This window comes from Trichechus manatus, unplaced genomic scaffold, assembly GCF_000243295.1.
Source record: "Trichechus manatus latirostris isolate Lorelei unplaced genomic scaffold, TriManLat1.0 scaffold00047, whole genome shotgun sequence".
NCBI lineage: Eukaryota > Metazoa > Chordata > Mammalia > Sirenia > Trichechidae > Trichechus > Trichechus manatus.
The window spans coordinates 2,190,682-2,202,868 of record NW_004443983.1 but is presented as its reverse complement, the minus strand read 5'-3'; the positions used below and the strand labels follow the sequence as shown (position 1 = coordinate 2,202,868).

The following is a 12,187-nucleotide window of genomic DNA, read 5'->3' as shown; positions in this document are numbered from 1 at the left end:
GGTGAAGTCACTTCTGAGGTTCACCGTTCAGCCAGGGATTGGACAGCCCCATAAAACAAAACGGGACTAATAAGGCACAGCAGTCCAGGGACAAGGGCTAGAAGGCAGAAGGGGACAGGAAAGCTGGTGATAGGGAACCCAAGGTTGAGTAAGGACAGTGTTGATGTGTAGTGAGGTTGTTCACCACTGTCATAGGGCAACCTGTGTACTAACTGTTTAATGAGAAACTTGTTCTGTAAACCTTCATCTAAAGTGAGAATAGAAGCACAGCTGGAAGAGCATAGTTGATGTCACTGAACTGTGCATGTAGAAATTTTTGAAATGGTATATCTTTGGCTATGTATATTTTCACCAAAAAAAACTAAAAATAAAAAAGGTCAAGAAGGGAGAGGGTTGACATGTCGTGGGGTTGTTTACCAATGTCATAAAACTATATGTGTACTACTGTTTAATGAGAAACTATTTGTTCTTTAAACCTTCACCTGAAGTACAAAAAAAAAAAATGAACTGCCAAAAATTTAAAAAATGGGGCTTTCATGCAAGTTAAAAAAAAAAAAAATACAGAAGTCAAGGTTTCATTGTTATTCTTCATTAAGTGCACAGCTTGTATCACCCAACAACAGAGTAGATAAATATAAAACACAAAAACTACTAAAAATTCAGGGACAGCTTCATTAAAAATACATACAGACAGCTTTTCATACACCCTTTTCAGTATCAAACAGTCCAAGTACACCAAAAGCAAAAGCATAATGAAAAATTCAATTAACGAATTTTTAAAAAGATAATAATATAAACCCTTACATCCCTAAATATGGAATTATGTTTTTTTAATTCACAAACATGTACAAAACTCCACCATGTACATATCCACATAGAAATCGAAAACATATTCAAAATATACAGGTCATGGTTTATTTTTTATTTATTTATTTATTTATTTAAATCACAATGTAACAAAATCAGAAATAATAGTAAAACAGGAACCAAACATGTTATAATACTTGGGAATTAAGACTTCACTGATAATCCATGGATAGAAGAAGAAATTAAAATTATATCAATGATGTAGATAGAACACTTCAAAATGATAGTGTACAATGAAAGTTAGACTCAGAGGAAATAATACATACAGTCTTTTCTTCCTGCAGTATTAAAGAAGGAACTTAGTACATTTAAGAAAGAAACTTAGTACTCTTAGCATAAATCTTAAAAATCAAAAAAAAACTAAAAAAAGGGTAAAAGAAGAAATTTATCAAGATAAAAGGTCAAATTAATAAAATAAAAATAAAAAATAATAGACAACTGGTACTGTTAAAGGCCGAACAAAACACAGAAAACTCTTTCGAGTCTGTTAATGGAACAAAGTGCATGTGTGTGTGTCTATGTGTATGACTAGAAATATGAAAATATTCAGAAATTAAAATAATTATTTAAAAATATGTACATGTATACAGTAATCAGTTTGATAATTTAGAGGAAAAGGGTAATTACTTACAGAAACATAAAAGTTATAAAAAACTGACCCAAATAGAACGAGAAAGCTTGAATAATTTCCTTATAAGAGTCTGAAAGGGATTAAAAAGCTACCATTTTTCAAGAGACCAGGACCAGATAATTTCAATGTAATTTTTAAGGGGCAAGGAATTCTAATATTATTTAAGCTATTCAAGGCCATGGAAAAATATGAAAATCTTTCCAATTTATTTTATGAAGTTAACATTAACTTAGTAGCCAAACCTGATAATAAAGTTACAAAGCATATAAATAATAATGCAATGTTATTAAATAAAATATAAGATTCAGCAATATACAAAATAATATAATACGACCAAGTAGAATTCATTTCAGGAACACAAGAATGGTTCAGAATTAGAAAATGTACCATCATAATTAATTACATCAACAAACTGAAAGATAAATCATAAGACAATAATGAATGACAAAAGAAGTATTTCATAAAAATTCAGTCATTTCTGATAAGAACCAGGCAATATAATAATCAGAAAAGAGTATTAAACATGATATACTTCTTTAAAAGAATACACGTAGAAATAATGAATCCTTAGACTTCCCTGATTAAATATCTGAGAGACTCTTACTATAACAAAATGTCTAAACTATGGTAAAGTTTGCAAGTAGGAACTGAGAACTGACAAATTTGAAATTTTCTACACACACACACAAACACACACATCCATCTACATACATACATACATATAAATAGAATCAAATTAATATATAAAGATGTACGTGTATTCCCTCATAGAAAACATATACAATACACATAATTATACATTTGTATTTATTCTCTGTTAAAAAAACTAGTTTTACCTGTTTGGGAAGTCGGAACAAGGAATTCTTATAGAAAATATCCTTGGCCTGGCTCCATGTACCATCAATGATGATGACTGTGGAAGGATAAACAGGAGAATCTAATACATATTCTTCCAAATTAGCAGCTTCAGCCCCTGGATATAATATTAATGTACCAGATTTTTGGCAAACAGCTGAAAGTTCAGGATCCCTAGAAAATAAAAAAGATATTTACCAGTTTGTGGGAAAAAAATAGTCTTATTACACTTACTGTATTTCCTAATGGAAGTTCCCCTCTATTCAGTCACTTGCCTAATCAAATAGAAATACTAATTAGTTCATAAAGTATGAATTAAAATACTCAAAACTCTGTGTACTCTTCATTCATTCATTAGGCATAACTCTGTCACTGTTCCTTAGGCTTCCCAATTTTCACTATTCTCCTTCATTAACTATTTAATTGTTGCCAGTGACATAAGTTTAACTTTATCATATATTTAAAAAGAAGAACAATATAAAATCAATATCCTAAGCTTCCTCCTTAGGAAACTAGAGAAAGAAGAGGAATTTAAGCCTAAAGCAAGCAGAAGAAGGGAATGATTAAAAAAAAAAAATTAGAGCAGAAATCAATAAAATTGAAAATGGGAAATCAATAGAGAAAACCAATGAAACCAAAGCTGGTTCTTTGAAAAGATCAATAAAATTGATAAAACTCCAGTCAAGCTAACCAAGGAAAAAAAGAGAGAAGACAAAATTACCAATAACAAAAATGACAGTGAGTACATCACTGAACCCAGACATAATAAAACAGTAATAAAGCAATACTACAAAAAACTCATTGCCACACATTTAATAATGTACATGAAATTAATGAATTGTGTGAATAACAGAAACTGCCAAAACTCACACAAGCAGAAACAACATTAATAGTCCTATATTTGTTTGAAAAAAAATTGAATCAATAATGAATAATCTTCAAAAAAAAATTAACATGTAGTTTCACAGGTGAATTCTCTCAAACATTTAAGGAATGCATGAGAAACAATTCTCTACAACCTTTTCCAGATGATAAAAGCAGAGAGAATATTTCCTAACTCATTCTTTAAAGCCACTGTCACTCAACACCAAAAGACAAAGATAGTATAAGAAAGTAAAACTACAGACCAATATCACTCAAGAACATAGATACAAATATCAATAAAATATTGGTAAATTGAAGTTAACAATGTATAAAAATAATTATATACCAAGACCAAGTGGGATTTATCCCAGGTATGCAAAGCAGGATCAACATTCAAACTCAATAAATGTAATTCACCATATCAACTAAAACAGAACAAAAAATCAATGACCAAATCAATTAGTACAGAATGAGTATCCGATAAAGTCCAACACCCATTTGTGATGAAAGGAAAAAAAAAGCTCTCAGCAAACTAGGAACAGAGGGCAACTCCCTCATTTTGATTAAGAATATCATCTACAAAATAATACAGCTTACATTATATTTAATAGTGAGAAAGTGGAAGCTTGCCAACTAAGATCAAGAACAAAGCAAGGATGTTCTCCCAATCTTATTCAACATCATACATGAAGTACTAGCTACTGCAACAGGACAAGAGAAGGAAATAAACTATCATTTACAATCACACCCCAAAAAATGAATAGTTAGGTGTAAATCTAAAAATATGTACATGGTCTATATGCAGAAAACAGCAAAACATTAATTAAAAAATTAAGGAAGAGCTAAAGAAATGTTTTAAAGAATTATTGCAAAGATAGTACAAAAATTTCCCAGATACCTGACACCCAGTTTCTGCTATTATCTAGAAATAACATATATGAAAACAATAAAATAAAAATGAGAGGGGGTTACGTAGAATTACACTTCCGTAAGATTCTTATAAGGAGCCCTGGTGGCACAGTGTTTAAGTGCTTGGCTGCTAATCAAAAGGTCAGCAGTTTGAACTCACTAGCTACTCCACAGGAGAAAGATGTAGCAGTCTGCTTCCATAAAGATATACAGCCTTATAAACTCTATGGGCAGTTGTACTCTGTCCTACAGGGTCACTATGAGTCGGAATCGACTCAAGGGAGGTATTTTTTAATGTTCTTATGTTATACAATTAATGATATAATGTTAATTCATGGCAGACTGTGATAAGTTCATAATGCATACTGTAATCCATACACTAAAACAAAAAGGACAAACTTAAAACCAACAAAGAGAAAGAATGGGATACTTTAAAAATACTCAACCCACAAGAGGAAAGTAAAAGAGTAACAAAGAACCAAAGGGTTAATGGGAATAATAGAAAATAAATACCAAGATGGATAACTTAAATCTAAATACATCAATAATTACATGAAATGTAAATGGCAAAAACTCTACAACTAAAGGATACTGATGGTCAGGCTGGATTTAAAAACCAAGACCCAATTATATGCTGTTAATAAGAAGACAATTTAACTATAGAGACACAAATCTGTTGCAAGTAAAAGTTTAGAAAAACTATACCATATAAATACTACCATCAGACATAGCAGACTTCAAAATAAGGAGTTATTATCAAAGATAAAGAAGAACATTTCATAATGATAAAAGGTTAAATTTATCAAGAAGACAAAACAATACTAAATACATATTCACCTAATAAAAATGCTTCCACATACATGAAACAAAAACTGAAAGAATTCAATGTAAAAATACACAAATCTGTGATCACAGTTGGAGATTTTTACACATTTTTCTTGTTAACTGAGAGGAAAAAGTACATAGTAAATAAGTCAGGCTACAGAAGATTTGAACATTATCAACCATTTTTACCTAATTGATATTCGCATAACACTACACCTAACAACTACAGAATACACAGTCTTTTCTCCTGCATATACAACATTCACCAATGTAGACTATAAGCTGAACCAGAAAACAGGTATCAATAAAATTTTCAAACCTGAAATCATACGTAGTATAATAATTACATTAGAAATTAAAATAATATTACAGTGGCAATACTAAAACCTGTAAAACTTTTTTTTTTTGGAAATTAAGCAACACACTTCTAAATAACTGATCTGATTAAAAAAAAAAAGAAATCACAAGAGTAATTAGAAAATATTCTCAACTGAATGAAAATAAAAACACAACATAAAGTTGGTGGGATGGAGCTAAAGCATACATAAAAGAAGAAATTTATACCCTTAAATGTTTATATGAACAAAGAAGAAAGATCTAAAATCAATTCTCTAAATTAAACACAAGAAAGCAGAAAAGGGAAACAAAGAACAGAAATCAATAAAACAAAACAAATCAATAATGGAGAAAAATGACAAAGCCAAATGTTGATTCTTTGAAAGATGGATTAAGGAAAAAAGAAAGAAAACAGAGATTTACTAAATCAGGAATGAAAGAGTCTATCGCTACAAATTCTATCATTGTCAACTGTCACTGAGTTGGCCCTAATTCACGGTGACCTTATATATAAAAAACAGAACATTGTTCTTCGCTATCTTCACGATCGTTGCTATGTTTGCATCCATTGTTGTGGTTATTGTGTCAATCCATCTCATTAAGGGTTCCCCTCACCTTCGCTGGCCTTCCACTTTACCAAATATGATGTACTTTTCTAAAGACTGGTCTTTTCTCATGACGAGTCCAAAGTACCATATTTTTACATAAATAATGCAAGACTTCTACGTTTGTTTGCCAACTGCTCCCTCCCTGGTAAGGTATTTTCGTAAGCATACTATGCTAATTTCTTTTTACAGCAACGTGTTAAAAAAAACTGACATAGGGGCACTTATGAAAATATCTCATGGGGAGACAGTGATTGGCAAACAAATGTAGACGGAACACGTTATTTCTGTAAAACTACAGTAAGCAAGTCGAAGTCTCACTTCTAAGGAACATTCAGGTTGTATTTCTTCTAAGATTGATTTGTTGTTCTTTTGTCAGTATGTTCAATATTCTGCACCAACACCATAGTTCAAATGCATCGATTCTTCCTATTTCATTATCCAACTTTCCCATGCATATGAAGTAACTGAAAAGACTCCTACATATCTGTAAGTTTGTCATGCTGAGGTGGCCTGCATGTTATTCTGATGCTGGAAGCTATGCCACTGGGATTTCAAGTATCAGCAGGGTCACCCACGGTGGGCAGGTTTCAGAAGAGCTTCCAGACTCAGACAGACTAGGAAAAATGGCCTGGTAATCTAGTTCTGAAAATTAGCCAGTAGAAAGCCTACAAATTCTACAGACATGAAAAAGAACAAAGAAGTGCTACCAATAACTTTATGACAATAAATTCAGGAATTAAGATGACTTGTAGAAATTCCTTGAAAGGTAGAAATTAACAAATCTGACAAGCAAAAAAATAGAAAATCTAAATTATCTTATGTTTAATAAATAAATGATATTTATAATTCCAAACCAGCCCATGAATAAAAAATTAAGGATCAGATGGCTTAACTGGTAAATTCAATCAAATTCTATCAAATACTAAAGGAAATTTTTGAAATCATATATAACTTCTTTTTGAAAATAGAGGAGGGAGAAATGACCAAATCATTTTGTAAGGCCAGCATAAATCCAATACAAAAACTTGGTAAGTTTTACCAAAAAAACCCTTCAAATCTCTCATGAACCGAGATACCAAAATACTCAACAAAACACTGGCAAATCACATTCAACAGTATACAACATAATAAAAATAATAGTAATAAATTATTCTGAACAAGCAGACTTTATCTCAGGAATGAAAGATGGGCTTGAAATTCACAAATCAATCAATGTAATTTGTCATATTACAGAATTGGTAACAGAACTACATTTCAAAAGAAGTAGACAAAGTGTTTCATGAAACTCAGGAACCATGTTGTTGTTATTGTTAGGTGCCATCAAATAGGTTCTGACTCATAGTGACCCCATGTACAACAGAACGAAACACTGCCCGGTCCTGTGTCATCATCACAATCCTTACTATGTTTGAGACTATTGTTGCAGCCACTGTGCCAATTTATCTTCTTGATGGCCGTCCTCTTTTTTGCTGACCCTCTATTTACCAAGCATGATGTCCTTCTCCAGGGACTGGTCCCTCCTGGTAACATATCCAAAGTAAGGGGACGAGGTCTCACTACCCTCGCTTTTAAGGTATATTCTGGCTGTACTTCTGCCAAGACATATTTGTTCATTTCTCTGGCAGTCCATGCTATATTCAATATTCTTTGACAACACCATAACTCAAAGGTGTCAATTCTTAATCGGTCTTCCTTATTCATTGTCCAGCTTTGCATGCAGATGAGGCAACTGAAAATACCATGGCTTGGGTCAGGAAAACCTTAGTCCTCAAGGTGACATCTTTGTTTTTAACACTTTAAAGAGGTCTTTTGAGGAGCTCTAATACATGGCATAAACAGAATACAAACCATAAGTAACAATGCACAAGCACCAGAAGAGCGACTAGACAACTGGAAGCTCCTAAAAATCAAACACTTATGCTCATCAAAAGACTTCATCGAAAGAGTCAAAAGACAACCTACAGACTGGGAAAAAATTTTTGGCTACGACAAATCTGATCAGCATCTAATCTCTAAAATCTACAAGATACTGCAAAACCTCAACAACAGAAAGACAAACAACCCAATTAAAAAATGGGCAAAGGATATGAACTGGCACTTCGGCAAAGAAGACATTCAGGCAGCTAACAGACACATGAAGAAATGCTCACAATCATTAGCCATTAGAGAAATGCAGATCAAAACTACAATGAGATATCATCTCATCCCAACAAGGCTAACATTAATCCAAAAAACAAAAAATAATAAATGCTGCAGAGGTTGTGGAGAGACTGGAACACTTGTACACTATTGGTGGGAGTGTAAAATGGTACAGCCACTTTGGAAATCGATTTGGCACTTCCTTAAAAAGCTAGAAATAGAAATACCATACAATCCAGCAATCCTGCTCCTTGGAATATATCCTAGAGAAATAAGAGCCGTCACAAAAGTAGACATACGCACACCCATGTTCACTGCAGCACTGTTCATAATAGCAAGAAGATGGAAACAACCTAGGTGCCCATCAACGGATGAATGGATAAACAAATTATGGTATATCCACACAATGGAATACTATGAAACGACAAAGAACAATGATGAAGCCGTGAACCATCTAATATCATGGAGGAATCTGGAGGGCATTATGCTGACTGAATTTAGTCAGTCACAGAAGGACAAATCTTGTATAAGATCATCATTATAAGAACTCAAGAAATGGTTTAAACATAGAAGAAAACATTCTTTGATGGTTACAAGAGTGGGGAGGGAGGGTAAGGGTTATTCACTAACTAGATAGTAGACAAGAATTATTATTAGGTAAAGGGAAGGACAGCACACACTACAGGGGAAGTCAGCACAACTGGGCTAAACCAAAGCTAGGAAGTTTCCCGAATACAAACACTTCGAGGGACAGAGTAGCAGGGGTGGGGGCCTGGGGACCATGCTTTCAGGGGACATCTAGGTCAACTGGCATAACAAAGTTTATTAAGAAAATGTTCTGCATCCTACTTGGTGAGTGGCGTCTGGGGTCTTAAAAGCTTGCAAGTGGCCATCTAAAATGCATCAATTGGTCCCAACCACCTGGAGTAAAGGAGAATGAAGAACACCAAAGACACAAGGAAAGTATTAGCCCAAGAGACAGAGACTTCATAAACCAGAGACTCCATCAGCCTGAGACCAGAAGGACTAGATGGTGCTCACCCTGACAGGGAACACAGCAGAAAGTCCCTGATGGAGCAGGAGAAAGGTGGGATGCAGAACTCAAATTCTAGTAAAAAGACCAGACTTAATGGTCTGACTGAGACTGGAGGAACCCTGGAAAGCATGGCCCTCGGACTCTCTATCAGCCGGAACTAAAACTATTTCCGAGGCCAACTCTTCAGACAATGATTGGACTGGACTGTGTGACATAAAATGATACTCGTGAAGAGTGTGCTTCTTAGCTCAAGTAGATACATGAGACTAAACGGGCAGCTTCTGTCCAGAGGTGAGATGAGAAGGCAGAGAGGGTTAGGAGCTGGTTGAATGAACAAGGGAAATCGGGTGGAAAAGAGGAGTGTGCTGTCACAGTATAGGGAGAGCAATTAAGGTCACATAACAATGTATGTATAAATTTCTGTGTAAGAGACTAACTGGAAATGTAAACTTTCACTTAAACTACAACAATAAACCAAATAAATAAAGAGGTCTTTTGCAGCACATTTGCCTAATGCAATATGTCATCTGGTTTCTTGACTGCTGCTTCCAAGGGCATTGATTGTGGATCCAAGTAAAACGAAATCCTTGACAACTTCAATCTTTTCATTTATCATGATTTTGCTTATTAGTCCAGTTGTGAAGATTTTTGTTTTCTTTACGTTGAGCTGTAATCCATGCCGAAGGCTATGGTCTTTGATCTTCATCAGTAAGTGCTTCAAGCTCTTCTCTTTCAACAAGCAAGGTTGTGTCACCTGCCTAACGCAGGTAGTTAATGAGTCTTCCTCCAAACCTGATGCCACATTCTTCTTACAGTCCAGCTTCTCGGATTACTTGCTCAGCATACAGATTGAATAAGTATGGTGAAAGGATACAACCCTGATGCACACCTTTCCTGATTTGAAACATGCAGTATCGCCTTGTTCTGTTCAAACAACTGTCCAATTGGTCTATGTACAGGTTCTGCATGAGCACAATTAAGTGTTCTGGAATTCCCATTCTTTGCAATATTATCCATAATTTGTTATGATCCACACAGACAAATGCCTTTTCATAGTCAATAAATCACAGGGAAACACTCTTCTGGTATTCTCAGCTTTCAGCCAAGATCCATCTGACATCAGCAGTGACGTCCCTCATTCCACGTCCTCTTCTGAATCTGGCTTGATACTCCAGCAGTTACCTGTCGATGTACTGCTGCAACCATCTTTGAATTATCTTCAGCATAATTCTAATAGCATGTGATATTAATGATACTGTTCAATAATTTCTGCATTCCATTGTTTCACCTTTCTTTGGAAAGGGCACAAATACGGATCTCTTCCAGTCAGTTGGCTAGGTAGCAGTCTTTCCAATTTATTGGCATAGACAAGTGGGCGCTTCCAGCCTCTCATCCGTTTGTTGAAATATTTCAAGTGGTATTTCATCAATTCCTGAAGCCTTGTATTTCGCCAATGCCTTCAGTGTGGCCTGAACTTCTTCCTTCAGTACCACTGGTTCTTGATTATATGCTACCTCCTGAAAGGATTGAATGCCGACCAATTCTTTTTGGTACAGTGGTTCTGGGTATTCATTCAATCTTCTTTTGATACTTCCTGCATCATTAAATTTTTTGCCCAAAGAATCCTTCAATATTGCAACTCAAGGCTTGAATTTTTTCTTCAGTTCTTTCAGCCTGAGAAATGACCAGCACGTTCTTCCCTTTTGGTTTTCTAACTCCAAGTCTTTGCACATGTCATCATAATACTTTACTTTTTCTTCTTGAGCTGCTCATTGTAATCTTCTGTTCAGCTCTTTTACTTCATCATTTCTTCCCTGCACTTTAGCTACTCTACTTTCAAGACCAAGTTTCAGAGTCTTTTCTGAAATTCATTCTGGTCTTTTCTTTCTTTTCTGCTTTTTAATGATCTTTTGCTTTCATCATGTATGATGTCCTTGATGTCATCCCACAACTCGTCTGATCTTCGGTTATTAGTGTTCAATGCATCAAATCTATCCTTGAAATAGTCTCTAAATTCAGGTGAGATATACTCAAGGTCATACTTTGGCTCTCATGGACTTGTTTTAATTTTCTTCAGCTTCAACTTGAACTTGCATATAAGCAATTGAGGGTCTGTTCTGCAGTTGGCCCCTGGTTTTGTTCTGACTGACGATACTGACCTTCTCCATTGTCTCTTTCAGCAGATGTAGTAGATCTGATTCCTGTGTATCCCATCCAGTGAGGTACCCATGTATAGTCACTGTTTACACTGCTGAAAAAAGGTATTTGTGATGATGAAGTCTTTGGTCTTGCAAAATTCTATCATGCAATCTCCGGCATCATTTCTATCACCAAGGCGATATTTTCCAACTACTGATCCTTTGTCGTTTCCAACTTTCATATTCCAATCACCAGTAATTATCAATGCATCCTGACTGCACATTCGAGCAATTTCAGACTGCAGAAGTTGGTAAAAATCTTCAATTTCTTCATCTTTGGCATTAGTGGTTAGTGCATAAATTTGAATAATAGTCATATTTACTGGTCTTCCTTATAGGTGTATGGATATTATCCTATCAATGACAGCGTTTCACTTAAGGATAGATCTTCAAATGTTCTTTTTAATGATGAATGTGATGCCATTTCTCTTCAATTTATCATTCCTGGTATAGTAGATCATATGAATATCTGATTCAAAATGGCCAATACTAGTCCATTTCAGCTCACTAATGCATAGGATGCCAATCTTAATGCATTTCATTTTTGATGACTTTCAATTTCCCTTGATTGATACCTCATACAATCCAGATTCTGAGTGCTAATGGATGTTTGCAGTTATTTCTCCTCATTTCAAGTCATGTCACATCGGTAAATGAAGGTCCCCAAAGGTTTACTCCATCTATGTCATTAAGGTAAACTCTACTTTGAGTAGGCAGCTCTTCCCCAGTCATATTTTGAGTGACTTCCCATCTGAGGAGCTCATCTTCTGGCACTATATCAGCTAATATTCTGCTGCTATCCATTAGGTTTTCACTGGCCAATTTTTTCAGAAGTAGATTGCTAGGTCCTTCTTCCCAGTCCGTCTTAGTCTGGAAGCTCTGCTGAAATCTGTCCACCATGGGTGACCCTGCTGGTATC

General features: G+C 34.8%; 1 protein-coding gene across 1 annotated transcript in view; it reads right to left on the bottom strand.

Annotated features, from left to right (window-relative positions):
* DTWD2 (DTW domain containing 2) overlaps positions 1 to 12,187 on the bottom strand; it is a 123,675-nt gene that overhangs the window by 90,293 nt on the left and 21,195 nt on the right. The window contains exon 4 of the mRNA XM_023731934.1: positions 2,335 to 2,527. Within this exon, the coding sequence (XP_023587702.1) occupies positions 2,335 to 2,527 (193 nt within the window). The remainder of the gene's footprint in view (positions 1 to 2,334; positions 2,528 to 12,187) is intronic.